This window comes from Triturus cristatus, chromosome 9 (genome assembly GCF_964204655.1).
Source record: "Triturus cristatus chromosome 9, aTriCri1.1, whole genome shotgun sequence".
Lineage (NCBI taxonomy): Eukaryota > Metazoa > Chordata > Amphibia > Caudata > Salamandridae > Triturus > Triturus cristatus.
Window position 1 is genome coordinate 725,283,290 of NC_140592.1, and position 19,145 is coordinate 725,302,434.

General features: G+C 43.9%; 1 protein-coding gene across 1 annotated transcript in view; it reads right to left on the reverse strand.

Annotated features, from left to right (window-relative positions):
• Positions 1-19,145, reverse strand: part of FIBP (FGF1 intracellular binding protein) — a 124,026-nt gene that overhangs the window by 77,562 nt on the left and 27,319 nt on the right. Inside the window, exon 3 of the mRNA XM_085625918.1 lies at positions 7,170-7,368. Coding sequence (XP_085482044.1) covers positions 7,170-7,368 — 199 coding nt within the window. The remainder of the gene's footprint in view (positions 1-7,169; positions 7,369-19,145) is intronic.

Genomic DNA, 19,145 nt, shown 5'->3' on the forward strand with positions numbered 1-19,145 from the left:
GACTCTAAGGAAGGAGAAGTCTTTCCTCTCCATAGCTGCTCGACGTGACCTGATAATGATCCACCCCTCACAAACTAACAGACCACCAGGTTTTCCTTCAATTTATTTTAATTGCAAAACACTTAATTTTGGCATCTTTGACTAAATTAATTTTTTAATCCACACACATTCACAAAATGCAACTACGCTAAATGCATTTCGTGCTTATGCACTTCAGCAGGAGAACACCACGTTATTTACTAAAAGGGAACAAAATGATTTGTACAAACTACATTCCCCTCAAATTAGGAGTTTTTTGCAGAAATAACTTATTGTGTTCCTGACAAAAGACCTATGCACAAAACTAACTTATCGAATTAAAATGCAATGAATGTGAATAGTTAAACAAATACGAATGCATTTACAGAAACTGAAATTAAATATTTTGAGGTAAACCTGAATTAAAAGGAAGACAACGAGCTGCATTATGGATAGGGTTCTCCGTCTTACTCTGCACCGTGGTGCACCCATAACCGGGTGTGCAGGAGCAGACTGGAATAGTGAGCCACATCACATGTAATGCTTTATAGCGTGCAGTTGCAAACCTGCACTGGAAACAGTGCATTAGTGGAAGGTTGATCAGCTGTTTGAAACTGCTGGTGTGCACTTCACCTGAGTCCGCAACCTAGCAGGAGTTTCACAGGGCGGAAGGGGCAGAGATTCTCGTCAATGTGGTTACACTTAGTGACTGTACCCAGCTGCATGGGGGTGCCTTTGGAGGTTTACCCCTCCCAAGCTGCACTCTCATGGGCAGCAGTGACAGTGCGTCACCTAAAATGTGGCCCAGTCAGGGTGCCTCTAAAAGGCCTCTTTGCTTCTGTATCCATGTTTGGAATATGATGCGGGCGCAAGGGCGAAGTATTCCCTCATTGCCTGGTACTATGCCGCCATGCAAATGATTGCATGCACACTTGGGATAGCCACGTGCAAATATAGCGCCGGTGTGATCATTATTACAGAAGGAGCCCCGAAAGCGTCTGTGGCGCAGTCTGCAATATCAAAAGCCCTGGGTGCACACACCTGCTGCATTTTGTATAACTGACTGATGGCCAGCCTACGATGGGGTTGCCCTAGTAGTGCCAGAAGTAACAGACATGAACGGACACACAGGCCACACATTTCGGCACAAAGTAAACAAATTAAGGTGTTAATATAAAGCAACCCTGTAAAGTGGGAATGAGAGGGCCACAACATTTCTATCCTCTTCCTCAGGTAAGACTCAAAACCCCAACCCTAGTTGCGCAGTTACAATACCTCAGTCTGCTTCCATTGTACTCCTGTCTTCCTCAAGCATGTGTAAGTGCGCTGAATGAGGGTCACTAAATTGCTGGGCACGATTTAGGTAAAGTATCCGTGCACGGGGAAGGAATGCCTCATACAGTGCTGCTGGGTTGTTGTTTTTGTTGCAGTTCTATATAGCGCGAACTCGACCCGAAGGTTTTAGAGCGCTTTACATGAGCACCAGTTACATTACATAAGGACATCTTCCTTTTTGGTAGACGCGGGGCGATTAAGCGATTTGCCCGGAATCACAGGACGTCGAGGCGACGCCGAGACTCGAACCTTATTTAGGTCGGCGGCTCTGGCCGTTACGCCGGAAACTATATCACCGGGTTCAGTCACAGCCCTTAGGACGTGCGAGTTGTTTTCTTTATGACGCCCCCTCTCAGTGCCGCACGCGGCGTACTGTTGCTGTTCTGCTGCCTTGCTCTGCCACGGAGTTTGCCGCTCTGTGCGGAACACGCAGTGCTATTCCTGTCACAGCGCCGCTTGTCGTGGACGTGCTGTACTAACGCAGTTACTCGCTTGTGGGCTCTGCTGCCCTCCCCTTTTCTTCAGAACAAACAGATGTCTGTGAAAACAAACTCAACGACCCCTCTCATTTCCTCTACCAGAGTTGCTCCACGCCATTACCTTACTGTGACAGCTTCCAGCCCAGGCGAAGGTGCATTTACGCTCTGTTTTCGCGTTCAGCATAACACTTATTTTAAGGGCAATGTGCGCCAAAATGTGACAAAGTCAACATTATACCTGTCTCCCAGTGTGTAAGGTGCACCTAAAAGCGATATCCTAGTCACTGAAATTAAAGGTCGGCAAGCCAGCAAGTGCAAAGAGAACCGGACTGAGCCATCACAGGATTCAGCATCTAAATAATATAGCGAATGGTATGCAAAAATAGGCGAGGCCGACTGGCATTACCAACGCGTGCTATGCTAACGTGCTCGCCTGACTAAACTCACAAATGGCAATGAGATAATTAACAAACACGAAGAGGTCTTGGAGTCCGCGCAGATTGCTCCTCCGGGTAAGAGGCGCATGCGCAGTGCAGCACGGCTTCAGACGGGCATGCTATCTCACTGTTTGATCTTCATTTTCATATTCCAAACAGAAAAGCACACGTAAACCTTACGACTACGCTTAGCTCTCTTGTGTTTTTGCAGTTTTTGTAGTATGGAAACTGCATTCTAGGGGAGAGAAAGCCAGTGTCTAGGATTCTTGACTCAGCTCTTTTTGGGGACACCAGTCCCCATGGAACAAGAGCAAAGGGCAGACTTTTGGATCAAGCCAGGCTCCAACTTTGCTTAACTCGCCTACCTCTATTCAAAATATTTGCTTAACTCGCCTACCTCTATTCAAAATATTATAACAATATGATAGGAATATGGAATTACTGGAATTATGCGATTCTGCTGCTGAGGCTGCGTTTTCTGCAATATTGTTGATTTGTCCTACTGGCAACATAAACCACCATCTACTGCATAATATGCAGGTTTTTACAAAACAAATTGTTTCCATCTTAAACCGATCAAAAGTTACAAAATAATCTGCTACACATGTTGCCACCGAGTAGCAAGCCCTTTGCCGTCAGCGGCAGGTCGTGTTTCTGTTGTTGACTGCTGTTTTTAGTTGTTAATCTGATACTACATATGTGAAACATTTGCCCATACAAGGTTGACATGAGTAAAAATGTCAACATAGTAAAAAAATACTACCATAAATTGTGCAGCATTACGCTGCATAATTTGCCTTTTCTTGAAGAATAATTTAGTCCACCAGTCGCATAATAGGGTCATGGCCTGCTGCATAATTCCAGTGGCCCTGGTTATGGTAGAGTCAGGGCAGAAGCAGAAATCACACTACAATGCATTGAGCGGTTTGAATGACCGCTTGCATATGGTGCGATTTTTCTATATGGTCATAATTTGTCATTCTTTGAAGCATAATTTAGTCCTCTCCGCGACATATTTTTGGTCTTCCCTGCTGCATAATTCCAGTGGCCCTGATTATGGTGGAGGCCAGAAGTGGGGTTTGCGCTACAATACATGTAATAGGATTTTATCACTGCTTACATATGGTGCTATCTTTTCCACAATCTCAGGCCAAGTTAACAGTGGGGCACTGTAGTAGGCTGACAAGCTTTAACTTTGTTTTTGTGTTCAAAATATTTTATTGAGTTTATGATAAAGCATAGACCAAACTAAAAAGAACACTGATGAAGTAACATAAAACTTGCAATATTACATTTGATAAAAAATTACATCTATACATTGAGTATTTCAGTACAATCTTTAACTGTGTGATCTGACACCTATAGGGCTCCAAAGAAAGACTCATCACATTGCTTAGAATGCATGGTAACAAGACTAAATAATGTTATTTGCTTGTCATCCCCAGAAAAGCAAAAAGATAATTAATGTCAGTGTCAGGACACTACACTACAATTGGACACATATAAATCGCTTGGTATTTTGTTCGATAACAAAAGGACCTGGCCACCGTTAACTGAAGCCAAAAAGAGCCCTTTTGGCTAGTTTAACTAAAGCCATATAAAACTTCAATTACAGATTTAGAGGATGCTCTCTACACAGCCACTGGTCAGCAATCATAATAATAATAATCCACATTTGTAAAGCGCGAACAATCACCCGTAAGGGTCTCAAGGCGCTTGGGGCCGTCGGGAAGATTAAGCAAGCTATTGCCCAGAGCCACATGGTGCTGGGCTAATCTGCCGCCGGCGATCGAACCGTGATCCCCAGATTCCGGAGTCAGTCGCCCTGGCCGCGGCGCCACACCTCTTCCCTAATCATGAAAAGGTTTCACTCAACCTCACATAAAAAGTACAAACAAGAGAGCAGTTTAAAAACCCTCCAGGGTTTAAGGTACTGATATATTTAATAAAGAATCACTTAATCCATTTTGTTATAACTTGTACAATATTAGACAGGCCCTTACGTGTCTAACTCAGGTAGATGAGTAGGGTTTACAATAAATGAAAAAGAAAGTCGGTATGGGTGGTAATATTGTTAATTATTATATTGTTGGTGTTGGGATGGAGAAAGACCTTCTGCCTAGCTTGAAAGAGCATGCAAAACCCTGCCTCGAATTCACCAAAACAAACTAGTGTTTTTATCCCTGCCTCACGCACACTACAAGCTTATGCGTCAGAGGTAGTTTTTGTGACACAGCTTGAGAGCTCAACCCACAGGAGCTTTACTCCCCTCACCCTCTGATACCCCCAGAGGCTCTGCTCGAAGGGCCATGAGCCAATGCATATTACTGCTAAGACTGTCCCCCAGATTATCTGGATGCGGTTTCCCATTAGTACCCCTTATGAATGGTCCTCAAGGAGTATGTACAGTGATCACTTATGCGTTAATAATAAAGTACTTTACTTTCTATAAACTCAAGTGCTGGCTGGAGAGTGATGTATTAATTGCTGTTGGATATTCTATTAAGTTCGGAGCCTGTAACCACACACCAACTCCCAGAGTAAGCTTTGGACGTATGGACTTCGCTACCCTGAGGGTCAAGTGCTTAAAGGGTATACTTTGTACTTTGTTTTGGATTCAACAGCAAGGTTAAGACCCAGGAAACAAGTGCTAAACCCTCTGAATGATTCAATCTGAACCCTATTACCCCCAATTAACCGAGAGTTCAGAAACAAATCCCACAGTTGTCCAAAAGTTGTAATGAAATTAGAGTGTGGGGAGTATGTGACTAAAACATGACGTGCTCGGAGTATATGAAAAGACTCCATTATTCCATTACTATAAATACTAAATAGGACAGAAATGTTTAACACATACTGCCAAGTGTTCTTCGTGTATGACATTTCTTGCTGAAATATTTAGTTATCCGTGCTAACAATAAATACTTGAGATTTGCATCGCTTTGTTGGTACAGGTGCTTCCTAAATAGGGGAGTCTTCAACTCTTTCCTGAAATTATGGACAATGATGGCAAGTCCGAGCCTTGTGGTGGTGCAATGAAACGTGCATTGCGCTTTGAGAAGCCGTGCTGCAACACAACTGGTCAATTTGATGGGGAAGAGAAGAGATGGATACTAAAGATGGATCTTGCCACTATGCAGGTTTGACAAGGTCGGGGCAGGGTCAGTAGATCAGAAGGTCATTTCTGCGACGTAGATCTTTACCTTTCATGGCAGGAACAAAGTGGTCTGTGTATTTGTCTGGTCTGCACCATGAAGGACAGGTGACATTCGACATAAGAGTCAGCAACTGGCACAGCGTGTCAACTGTGGAGTGAAAGCGTAGAGGTCTACAGGTGAGATATATGGTTGCACATGTGAGGTGGAGGACACACAGGGAGGATTATTTGAGGAGCGCAAATTCTGTTTTCACAGGTTTTGGTATGAGCTAGACATCCAAGAATGGACGACAGCGAGGTATCAACGAGAGGCAGTGGATGTTATCAGCAGCATGTTCGTGAACATGGATTCTGTGTAAGCAAGAAGACCCCCCCCGAACGCCTGCCAAGAATTCCATGAAAGACTACAACTCAGAATCATAGGTATCATCAACAGGGATTATCAGCAGTGGGGTTATACAACGTTGGTATCATCAACAGGTTTTATCAGCAGTGGGGTTATACAACGTCTACGTTGGAAAACGTATTAGGCCCAGAAAAGGAGTATTCTCGGACTGTGTTTTTATACCCATGCAGGAGAGAGAGAGGACGCAGATGGAGACCAGAAGGTCATTGGTTTCAAAGGTCACAGAGCATCTAATATTACATGGGGATATGGAGCAATAAGATCAGGGGCCATCTCGATGAGGCAGAAAGGCTTAAAGTCCGACTGGAAGGTCTGAAGGATGTCTTGTTTTTCAATGTGAGCCAACAGCTGCATGGCTACTGCCTCTTTGGGGATCTTCCCAAGGATTCGGGGTGGCATCTGAGGAGGCAGTAATTTACGGGTCAACTAATGGGTTAATGAGGAACGGTAAAGGTCTGGCCTGTGTTCAGTGACAATGGAAAACTCCTTGGTTGAAGGACGCACCGGCGATGGCCAAGATTCTGCTGAGGACTTTATTTATGACAGACTTTAGGACCCAGAACAGTAGAATACACTTCTCAAAGGAAGGCACTTTCAATGGAGTGAGGATCTTAACAGGGCATGCAACTGCAAACACCAGAGAAATAGGTAATTTCAGTGACATATTAAGAGGTGCTATTCGGTGGTTCTGGTGCTCTAACTGATATGGTATAAAATATCGCCGTTTTACATATATCGGAACAAAGCAAAAGTTTTCTTATGTCACTGCAAACAGAATGGATAAACCACAAGGAAAAGGTTGCATAAAGGACCTTCTATAGTTCCATATAAAATTAGAAACAAACTGAAGACTTGGACATTGTTGGGAAAGGTGGTCTAGCTACTGCTCAATGATGCAGGAATCTCCCCTTCTCTGTAATGGAAACCTGGCATAGAAAGCAGGTTATGTCTGCCTCTGCTCGACTCCCTTTCTTTTGTCAAGGGAACTTGGAGTAAATCCTTAGGTTTCGACTACTGCAGATTTCACAGGTTAGGAAAAATCACCAACAGGAACACAGCTATGAGCAGCGAATTACTCAGCCAAGGTGAGTGTTTAAACCACCCAAGTCCTCCGTAACTAGTATGCCAAGAGGGGAATACTACCCGTCTGGAAAATATGATTATTTGAAAACTCAGGGAATAATAGGCGACTGGGCATACAGACACCACTCTTCTCTTAGTGGAGTTCTTGACTATTTCTGCTACAGATTCTCTCTGCTGAGAAAATATTGGTTTCTAGTCTATGCTTCATAGGATCAAGAGTATGACCATTTCACTGGGATCCATTCCCCACTCACCTCTCAATAAGCATGACCTGTCGGTATGGAGGGATCTGGTAGAGCAGCTGATTGATGAGCTTGGGGGGCGAGTGAAGGAGCCGCTCCAGCATTTGGAAGGTGCGGTAGTGATCCATGGTGTCGCTCTGCAGCACGTCCACCGTGGCCCCAGTCTGCTCCAGGATCCCACTCTTGGTCCTGATGGTGACAGCATCACTGACTGCAAAGGTGGAGTTAGACAACAGGAAATGAAGCAGATGATAACAATTTTTTTTTTAAAAAAGACGAGCTCCTTCTTTAAAAAAGGACCAATTTCCAATAACTCAAAATCAAAATATGGGACAACTTTTTCCACATCTTAGCCTGCTTAAAATTAATCCCTACTGAGATCCTCGAGAGGAAGCACACAAATGTCTTAATGAGGAAGTTAAAGGTGCGGCCGACCTTTCTCTGGCGACCTTGTAGACCTAACAGCACAGATGTTTGTTGTGTCTAAAAACTGTCTGTCGGACAATTCCACAATACTTTAGATAAGAAAACGACTTCATCCTACCTGGAAAAGGGCACAGTGAATAATTTGGGAAGAAAAAGAATGAATTTTGGGAGGGGGGGAAGCAAAAAGATAGGCAGGTGGATACGATGCACTGGTAGTACAAGTCATGGACCACATTAACAAACTGATTTAAAAGAAAAGCCTAGATTACTTTAAAAAAGATGAAAATGAAAGGAAAATAGTTGTCCTGAGAAAAGAAGAGAATGGCAGGCAGAGGGGTATAAATTAAACTGGCCTGTGATTTTTTTCCTTATTTATTTATATTTGAGGTTGCACCACTGGGGTTTAACATCTTTCTAATCTTGTGGCGGCCGCCACTCTAACATTTTTGCAACTGGCTGCCGTTCTTCCAGTTGTCTGTTCACGAATATGGGATCTGACTACCCTAAAATATTTTCCGGATAGTTCCGATTACCATACACATATAGACCCTATGTACCCTGCCGTTACAAAGAGAAACAAAGGCTGTAAAACAAATATGTAGTTGTGTTGGAGGCTTGGAGATTAAATTGGGAATTTATAGTGGATAATGAAGACATGGAAGGCCAAGATGAGAGAGAGTAGATGAATGGCGAGAAATCTTATTTTGAAATTGCGCAAGAGATAGCCGTGTTATGAGTGTTAGGATGGGGTATGAAAAGAAGCATTAGAAGTGAAACTGGTTAATAGGAGTGATTGGAACAATCGGGAACAGTGAAAGTAGAGATGAGAACAATGGAAACGGGTTGTCCTGGAAAAGTTATATTACCAAAGTTGCACTCAAAGATGTATATTTTAGATGTGGCAATTATGGATATACGGATAATTACAAAGAATTCCCAATGTGTACGTAAGAAGCACTTAGGTACGGAGTGCAGGAATTGGATAACACGTATGAAGGTTTAGGAAGGGAATAATCAGGAGTAGTTTATGACTGTGAATGTGGTAAAGGATGTTACATTGTCGATGGAGTTAGACTGAGGGGATGAAGGGAGTGGGTTCTCAGCCGTACTGCAAGCTGAAGATTATGTCACATCCGGCTCAGGCAGAGACTGTACATGCTACATAGTCTTCACAGGAAAACGAACAAGCATTTGCAATGCAATAGGTATCGCATTTACGCGAGGTTGAGCTATGGGAATTGTAAATGACAATGCCCTTTATTTATGTTTTGATTTTTAAAACATAAATAAAAGGCAGTCATTTACAATGCCAATAGCTTAAACTCGCGTAAATGCGAGACCAATTGCACTGCAAATGCCTGCTTCCAGGAGGCAAAAAATAAATAAACTGAGCGCGGTGTCCCTGAAGCGGGCGCCACACTCAGTATTAAAGTTTTACAAAATAAGAAATAAACAGAGCGCGGTGTCCCGGAAGCGGGCGCCGCGCTCATCAAAGTTTAAAAAAAAAAATGTAAACTGAGTGCGGTGTTCCTAAAGCGGATGCTGTGCTCCGCATACAATATAGAGAGCATAGCGCTGGATTAGAAAATAGGCTGCCATTGTCCCCATTATCTTCAATAAACAAAATAGTGCTCACCCCCTTATAATGCAGACCCTGTAACAAACCAAGTAAAAGGTCCAGTCCTTATGGGTGGTAACAAATGGAGACAAGCCAGGACTGACAAGCCTATTTTCGAATCAGAAGCCAGCATTTAGGAAGGACACCGACACAAGCAAATGACAAATATGGGCGGAGAGTGGGTGGGGCTTCCACTGCATACCCTAATACAGCATGTCTCGCAGAGCGAGTTGTGCATGCGCGCTGCCCAAGGCTCGACCTAATAAATGTAAACCAGTTCAGGGTCACTTGGCTGTTCATGTTCCTCCTTACAATCGGTTTAGCATTTCTAAATGCACCAGTGTTTGTAGGGCTTCATTTAGTAGCACACTACTTGTTTTACCATTCATTCTTCCCAGTTAGCATGGAAACAACGGAAGGCCCAGCAGAGGTTCCTCTGTGCAGCTCATCACACTGTAGAGTGCTAAGGGCATGAAGGACAAAACCCCATGCCGACTTTCCATTCTACTCCTGCTAACAGGTACATGATAAAGTTTTCCAGAATAGCATGGTAATCATAGCGATGACATCATCACAACAGCAATGCCACAACCACCTACTTACATTACCCGACAACAACAAAAACATTAGAATCCTCCCACTAACAAACGCCAAGTCCAGGGATTCTGTGCAATGGGCGTGACTTGATTCAAACTCAGGAAGCCCTTCTCCATGTCAGTAATTTTTAGACAATAACATTGGCAGACTTGAAGCCCAGCCAAGTGCAGCGCCTCAGTGTCAAGGAAGAGAGACACCCTGACCAACAGCACTTAGTGAGCCCAACAGGTTAGAACAATTCTTCACAAATTACAGCAAAAAAGAAACAGGAGGAAAACACATCAGGGCCAAGACAATCATTGGCAGGAAGAGAGGTGTTTACAACACATGAGACTGGAACCGAAAACCTGTTCTTCCACCGAAAAGTCCCCCTTGCTGTCACAGCCAAAAGTAGCAACATAGAAAGCCACAGCGATGGAAACTGAGTGCTCTAACACAGTGTCTGATTTAAAACAGAGGTATATACAAACTCAGAACAGGAAGGTAAAGACCCATCCTGGAAATCCTGGTGGACTACTGCATATGTCTCTTCCATGTACGGCACACCAGGAGCTCAGGAGAGTTCCTGATCAAGGTTAACAGTTTTGTGCAGACAATAGAACACAGATGGATTCTGGGGGTTTTATCTATCCTATCTTTCCTCTCTTTAAGACTAGCCCTTTCTTCTCCAAACATACTCTGACTCAAAGGGCCAGTAATTAAAAAGTAATTCATGATAAGCGAAAAAGGGGAACTATTTAACCCCCTTTTCAATTCAACTGGAGCACTGCATAAAAATCATTCATGTCGACTCTCCATAATTCATAGGTCAAACTGAGTTTTTTTTCCACCATTACTGTTTATATTTTTTTTGCATCCCCCGAAAACGAATACACCTCCTTAAAATGGTTATCATTAAAACTTTCAACTTCATATCTCATAATTATGTTCTTGGGAGTCACAAATGTTGGCTTGCATGCAACCAGTGTATTTAAATTCATAAAGACAGCACAGTAACAGGGATGAGGCTGCTCTTCAATATGCCATACATCAGAGTCCCATCCCAACTAGTCCGACCTTCAAACAGATGTTGCCTAAACTTGCCCTCTTGGTAATCTTTTGCTCTTCTCTGCTGATGATGTGACACTGACTCTGATGTGACCTCCCCACTCTTCCACCTGCCAAAGTACCCGTGCTACCTGCGCTGACACGGGAAATGCTTGAAGGATTAAGCAATGCTGTCATATAATAGGGAAATTGTGAATTTCGGTTTCAAATGATAAGATTGCAGTCTGGTGGCTTATTACCATTTAAAATTGGTTGAATCCAAAAGCCGGAATCCTTATTTATAGTCACTGGAAAATAAAATTAACTGCTTATTCAGAAGTGGAAAAAACATTTTGAAAAAAAGGTTGATAGGAGGCTGTACACAAGCAGTGCATTGTTACCTTCATCGAACCAAATTCATCGCTCATTTCCACACTCAGCAGGGTGCCCAACCTCCATCTGGGGTCAAGGCACTCTCTACCAGGCTAAGACACAATCTCTAGCTATCGGCATGTCAGAGACATAAGGTAGGAGACTGGGTGCACCACTCCAAACACATTTTGCCACCATTGTGACTCAGAAGCTTTCTCCCATAGTGAAGGAAAGATCTGCCAGGAGAATCAATACATCCTATTTGCCTAAGCGATTTGATGTTACCTTCATTTTTATCCTCAATATCTCAGCTGCTGAACTATCTACTCTCACGTTGATAGTAGGAAAGAGCTAAAAAAAAAAATAAAGGCATAAGATTAGGATAAATTTATCTTGTTGATGACTCTGGTACTTTTAGTCTGATAACTCTGCCGTCAGCTAAAAAATAAGAATCCGCATAAACTCTTTAATGTTGATTTAAGTAATATAGGTTTCATGTTTCCTAATATACTGTTGTACGGAGGGATTTTAATGTACACTTGAGCTCAAAGCAGGACAGATTTCAGGCTGACTTATTGTCATATATCTACACCGTTTTTTCCAAACTGTGTTAGATCTAGGGCAGCACGTGATAAATCAAAATGGTCTGGTGGACTGGGGTTTTATATGCTTGAATGGTAGGTTTAAAATAGATATTCTTGGATCACAAACATTCATTCAGGGTAACTAAAGGTGTCCAATCGATGATATTTTTTTATACAAGTTTGACATTTTGAATTGATTATCGATTTCAAGGTAGATAATTTAGATGTAAGTGATCATTTACCTCAGAGGCTGTCCCACTAGATTAGAAGATGACCAATGAAGAACAAGTTATTCCATTGGAAGTTTATTTCACAAGGTGGCTAACAAGTGATAAGAGATAATAACCATCTAGTATTACTCAGACAGGCTCAGGGTGCTTTGGATTTGGAGGTAAATAAAATTAATGTTACCGATTGGTATAATAAAGTTGTAAAGAAGGTCGTTGATTGTTTGAAAGTCAATCTGAATACAAAGATTAATAATATGACGAACGGGCCCAGAACAGTGAAAAAGAAAACTGTATGGTTTACATGTCAATGCAAAGATTTAAAAATAGAAAAATGAGGAAGTAAAATCAGCAAGCATTGGCAAAGCCAATAGGTCTTGCCTATATAGAGTTATTAGCTTTGCCAATATGTTTTAGTCATGCTGCACACCAGCGTGGCTAATGTTCATCATGGCTAAAGGTTAGTGAGGTAAAGAAGAGCGGAGTGGCGTAGAATGGGGTAGAGTTGAGTGGAATGGGGTAGAGTAGGGTAGAGTAGAGTTAAGTAGAGTTGAGTAGAGTAGAGTGATGTGGATGAGTGTAGAATGGTGTGAAGGGAGTTGAGTGTCAGAGTGGTGTGGCATAGGGTATAGTGGAGTGGCGCAGAGGGTGTTGCGTAGAGTGGAGTGTTGCAGAGTAAAGTGGCGTACAGTGGAGTAGATTGTTGTGGAGTGGCACAGAGTGGAGTAGTGAAGGCGAGCGGAATGGCATAGATTGGATGAGAGTGTAGTAGAGTTGAGTGTCGTAGAGTGGCATAGAGTGACAGAGGGGAGTGGCATAGAGTGGAGTAGTGTGTCGTAAAATGAAGTGGCATAGAGGGACTTGTGTATAGCGTCAGAGTGAAGTAGTCATGTAGAGTAGCAGGTTGGAGTAGTGTGTTGTAGAGTGGTATAGAGTAGAGTACAATTAAAAAAACTAGAGGGTCATAGAGTGGAGTATCGTATAGTGGAGTGTCAGAGTGGTCTAGAGTGAAGTGGCATAAAGTACAGTCGTGCACAGCAGATTGGTGTAAAGTGCAGTGGCATTAACTGCATTGGGTTTGAGTAAAGTGGTGTAAAGATCATTGGCGCAAAGTGCATTGACAGAATAGAGTGGCGTAGAGTGCAGTGACGTGACGTGACATGACGTAGATTTCAGCGACATAGAATGCAGTGGTGTAGAGTGCCGTGGCATGGAGTAGATTGTTTCAAGATAGAGTGAAGTGGCGTAGAGGGGAGTGGTGCAAGGTAGAGTGATGTGGAGTGCACTGGTGCAGGATAGAGTAGAGTGATGTAGAGTGTAGTGGTGCAGAGTAGAGTGCAGTGGCATATAATATAATTCTATAGAGTGCAGTGGCATAGAGTGCTGTGGTGCAGAAGAAAATAGAGTGGCATAGCTTGGAGTGGTGCATAATATGTCTGAGTTCAGTGGGGGAAAGTGCAGTCTTGCAGGTGTAGAATGTCATACAGTGTAGTGGCATAGAGTTACGTGGCATAGTGTGGTGCAGAGTTGAGTAGCGCAGAGAACAGTGGCATAGAGTACAGTGCTACAGAGCAGAATAGAGTGGTGTAGAGTGCAGTGGCATAGAGTGTTGCAGAGTATATTATAGTGGCTTAGAGTGCAGTGGTGCAAAATAATTGGCATTGAGTGCAGTGCTACAGAGTAGAATACAGTGGCATAGATTGCAGTGGTGCAGAGAAGTTGGTGGAGAGTGCAGTGGAGTAGACTGCATTGATTTTGAGTAGAGTGGCATAGAGTATAATTGTGTAGTGTGCAGTGGCATAGAATGCAGTGGTGCAGAGTAGTGTAGTGGCATGGAGTGGTGCAGGATATAGTGAAGTGGTGCAGGGTAGAGTTCAGTGGCATAGAGTAATGGCTCAGAATGCAGTGTTGCAGAATAGAGTGGCAAAGAGTGGTGCAGAGAGGATTGTCCTAGACTGGAGTGGTGTGCTGTGGTGCACAGTAGATTAGAGTGGTGTAGAGTAGACAGGTGCAGAGTAGAGTGCAGTGGCAGAGAGGGCAGTGTTGCAGAGTAGAATGTTGTAGGGTGCACTGGTGTAGAGAGGCGTAGAGTGCATTGGTGTAGACTAGAGTGGCATAGAGTGCTGTAGAGTAGAGTGGTGTAGAGTAAAGTGACATGAGTGCAATGGTGTAAAGTAGAGCTGAGTAGAGTGCAGTGGGGAAACGGCATTTACAACATAGGCAAAGCCATGCATTCCACTGTCCCGCAAGCGTTGGCACACTAGCCTTTACCATGCATATGCGTGGTATAGGCAGTCGCTTTAAATTCAGAGCGGATGGGCAGGTAGAATGGAAGGGGATACAGGAAGGATCAGGATGCATCTTGGTAAGTAGGGCTGGGTTTTAGGGCTGGGGGACGGTTTTAGTGTGGGGGCTTGGTTCGGGGTAGTTTTTAGGGCTCAGGAACGGGTTTTAAGGCTCACGGGGGGGGGGGGGGTCGTTCAGGCAGTTTTTAGGGCTGGGGCCTGATTTAGGACTCGGGGAGGGGGGGGGGGCATGGGGGGTCGAGGTAGATTTTAGAGCTGGGGACCGGGTTTTAGCGCTCAGGGTGGGGGGGGGGTCGATAGTCTTTAGGGCTGTGGGTGGGGTTTTTTGCAGGGCTGTGGGCTGTGTTTTAGAGCTCAGAGTGGGGGTCTGGGGTGTAATCTTTACTACTCATATGCCTTTACCAGTCATGCCTTATAACGAAATTCGTTGTAAAAAGTCATGCTTGATAAAGACACGGTCGTAGTAAAGACCACGCTGTTAAGGCATGCAATATGATCGCATGCGTGGTTCCGTCATGCAACTGTGCAGTGGCACAGAGTAGAGTGTTTGCAGATTAGAGTATAGTAGCGTGCAGTGCTGCAGAGTAGATTGGCGTAGAGTGCAGTGGTGTAGAGTGTATCATTTTTAGTAAAGTGGTGTACAGTGCAGCAGCATGGAATAGAGTGGTGTGGAGTGGCACAGGGTAGATTTCAGTGGCGTGGAGTGGCATAGAGTGGAATGGCGCAGAATAGAGTAGATTGTTTCAGAGTAGTGTGCAGTGGCATAGAGTGCAGTCTCGTAGAGTGTACTGGTGCAGAGCAGATTAGAGTGGCTTAGATTGGATTGGTGTACAGTGATGCAATGAAAAGTAGAGTGGTGTACAGTGTACTGACGTAGAGTGGATTGTAATACAGTGGTGTTAAGTGTTGCAGAGTAGAGTGCAGTGGTATAGAGTTTAGTGGTGCAGAGAAGAGTGGTGTAGAGTTCAGTGGCGGAGAGTGCAGTGTTGCAGTTAGAGTGGTGCAGAGTAGAATGCAGTGGCATAGAGTGCAGTGGGGTTTGAGTAAAGTATTGTAAAGTGCGATGCGGCAGAGTAGATTGTTTCAGAGTAGAGTGAAGTGGTATATGGTAGAGTACAGTGGCATAGATTAGAGTGGTGTAGAGTGGTTTGGCATGGAATGCACTGGTGTAAAGTGGAGCGGTACAGAATATCAGTGTATTGATGTAGACTGCAGTGACAGAGTGCAGTGTGGAGTGGAATAGAGTTGAGTGGCACACAGTGGAGTGGTGTAGAGTGTTGTGGCAAAGAGTGCAGTGCTGCATAGTAGACTAGTGTGGGGTAGAGTACATTGGCATTGAGAAAAAAACAAATAACATTGTACAGCCTTCCTCAAGCACACCCCCAGTAGCCAGCATGATTGTCAATTAAATCCTTTCATTTTGAAGTCAGAAAAAGAAAAACACAAAAGTTCTCTGGAAGCCAGAGCCGAACATTTGCCCTCAAATGTGACAAGATAAGAACAAGATTTAAATGCTTGTTTACAGAAATCAAGCACTGGTGCAAGAATATAGTAAATAGTGTTTGGCAAAGAAAGGATGAACTCCAGCTGGAGTGACACAGAGTGCAGTGGCGCAGAGTAGATCGTTTCCGAGCAGAGTGGAGTGGTGGATGGTAGAGTACAGAGGCATAGATTAGAGTGGTGTTGAGTGGATTGGGATAGAGTGCACTGGTGAAAAGTGGAGTGGTACAGAGTAGAGTGCACTGGTGTGAAGTGCAATGAAAAAGTGCAGTGTTGCAGAGTAGCGTGGCAAAGAGTGGAGTGACGCACAGTGGAGTGGTGTAGAGTACAGTGGCAAAGAGTGCAATGGGGCATAGTAGAGTAGTGTGGCAAAGAGTGCATTGGCGTAGAGTAAAGAGCCATAGAGTGAAGTGATGTGGAGCAGAGTAGAGTGCAGTTTGGAGTGGTGTGGGGTAGTGTGGCATAGTCTGGAGTGGGGCATAGTAGACTGCAGTGGTGTTGAGTGACGTAGGGTAAAGTGTAGTATGCATGGTGTGGTAGCATACTGCCATTTCAGACAACAAATTTTCAATTGAAACGACCATTACATTTGCAGCCATAGTTTTACTGATAAAAGTATACAGCGCACAAACGAAAATGTGTGTTAATGTCATCACCTAGTGTACTGATTTGTTTTGATAGAATTAAAATATCTGTTTCCACCACACACCAGAATTGCCAAAACATTTGCTTCATTTGTGCTTTTCTAAATCTGATATATTCTGAAATGTCTGCACAGTTCATTTACAGACATTTACATTTTTTTGTATGCTAGAAAACAAAACTGACATTGTACAGCCTTCCTCAAGCACACCCCCAATAGCCAGCATGACTGTCACTTAAATCTTTTCACTTTGAAGTCAGAAACAGAAAAGTAAACAACAAGCTCCAAGGAAGACAGAGCCAGACATTTGACCTTAAATGTGACAAGATAAGAAGAAGATTTAAAGGCTTGTTTATCGAAATCGAGCACTGGTACAAGAATACAGTAACTAGGGTTTGGACAACGGAAGGGATGAACTCACGCTAGACAGCCTAAAACAAATAGAGCCAGTAAATAGAAAGCAAGCAAATGCGAGTTACAAACCGCAATGCCAATGGTAAGCAATGGGCGGAATGCATTTCCAGGGAAGCTTTCCGAATGTCCCCAAGATGTCATTGGCAGACCAGACAGCTGCACTGTCTGGTAGGCTTCAACCTAAACAAGCATTGGCATAGCCAATAGGTCTCGCCTTTGGGACCTTATAAGTATTGAGCCATGCAGCACAAAACCTAAAGTAATAAATGAAAATGGTCTGATGATAGTTAACCACCTTCCGGAAAAAGCCTGGAGCATGTAAAGAGCTTGTGGTGCACTCGAAAATAATCAAAAGCATGTGTTGCAAGTTATGCCCCTGCAATGTGAGAGCAACATGGTGGTCTCAGTTAAGATCAGTCCCTAACACCAATAATCTCTGCTTTGTCTTTGGAACTGCAATAGCTACTGACTTTTCCTACTGTTTTATAATCACATTATTATGAGAAGGAAAAGCTTCTCCAGCTACCACAAAATCAGTGGTAACAGAGAGCAGGTGAAAGACAATACAAGCTCACAACATCGCAGTCCTGGAATGTTCTCGACATGGCCGGAGACCATCGATACCCCACAAGTCTGGAGTTACATATGGCTACCTGGGCTACATGCTTCTTGTGAGGCACACTTTTTTAAGATGACCTACAGACAAGGTTACAGTTATCTGGGCCTAGCTTTACGCCCACAAACACAGGTGGCTGCTCCACTCCAAGCAGATTTGCTTTTTTTTTTGTTTGTTTTTACAGGGTAGGTTTCTAGAGCAACATTTGCTCCAGAGGCTTGGTCATATCCTTCATGGGAAAAACTGCAGGTAGAACATGGGTGATGGTGACCTCTGGCTGGCTCTTTGGCCAGCAGGGCTTAATGTTATGCCGAAAAGGAAACAAAAGTGTACCTCTAGTGAACTTTCAGGCTGTCAAACCAAACTCCATTTAGGGTTGGAAGCAGTGCATATGAGCCGGTGGTTCGTTAACATCACTTAATTGTCGGCACCAGTCCTTATGACAGTCTGCCACAAGGTGGCGCAGTCTGCATAATTTAGGTTTGAGCATAACAGATGTTTATTACTTCAATATATATTAACAATGACTAATAATCTTCTTCTCAGGGCATTCTTATTGCTTATGGGGCCTGGAGTACCATGAATTGTCACACTTGTAAGAGTGTGATGGTTAGTAAAGTTGGTACTGTTATTGGCGGCGCTGGCGGGGCAATAAATGGTGCATGCTGCAATGTTCTCCTGACGAAGGCTCTGGCACTTATCTTTATTTTATTTTTTAATTAAGCACTGGCAACTGCATGGCAATGGTGGAAAAAATGATGTTATGCAGACCGTGCCATAGGGTTTTAGTTCTTACAATAGCATCGCAGTCTGACCTCACATCAGCACCAAGCCCCAGGTTATCCCCAAATAATTACTGGATTTTGAAAACGAGCTCTGGATTTACTCTGCGCTGGGAGGAAACTGGATGAGCTCTTCAAGTTGTGTGCATTGATTTAAGACGAGTAACAGTGGGAGTGAAGGTCGCCGTAAAGGATTACGTCTGTCCACAGGGTCTGGATTTCGGCAGCACACGTCCAACATCTACAATTCTTCAGAGCCGTAAAATCATCGATAAGGCAATGCTGAAATAAGGCTTTCAAACGCCATAGCAGATACACGCTGAAGGTGTCAATTATAAACCTTCTGACAGAAATGGGGGAGAGCACGCGCGCTCTCATAATGGATCCATCCCTGGGCTAAGGACAATGGCGCGTGCACAACAAAGCAATGCGAGCACGGAAGCTCTCTTTAATTGCTTAGATTTAAAGAAAGCACTTACGCGCGCGCTAAACCCAGAGAAAGGAACACAGCATTGTCTTGTGCCCTGTAGATTTAAAGGAATAATAACGGTGTGCGATTATGGAGGAGAAAACTCGGTCCGGGAAGGCAAGAGGAAAAGCTCAAGATCACATGGCGGGCACACCAGATCAGGCACTACAAGGGAGGACCTTCGAGAGAGGAGAAGGAACGGGAGCGAGTTGCCAGGCAGACTGTGGCAAATAAAAGTAATAAAAACACAACGAGTGGGAGGAGGGCGGGAATGCAGATGGGGTACTCGCTGATAAATAAAACAAGTTGTACGGTTCCAGCTGTGCGTGACCGCGCTGTGTTTAACGATCCACAAAGGATTGCAGCTGGCACCCTGCGCGCAGCTGCTCGCTCCCGCAAGCTGGAGGC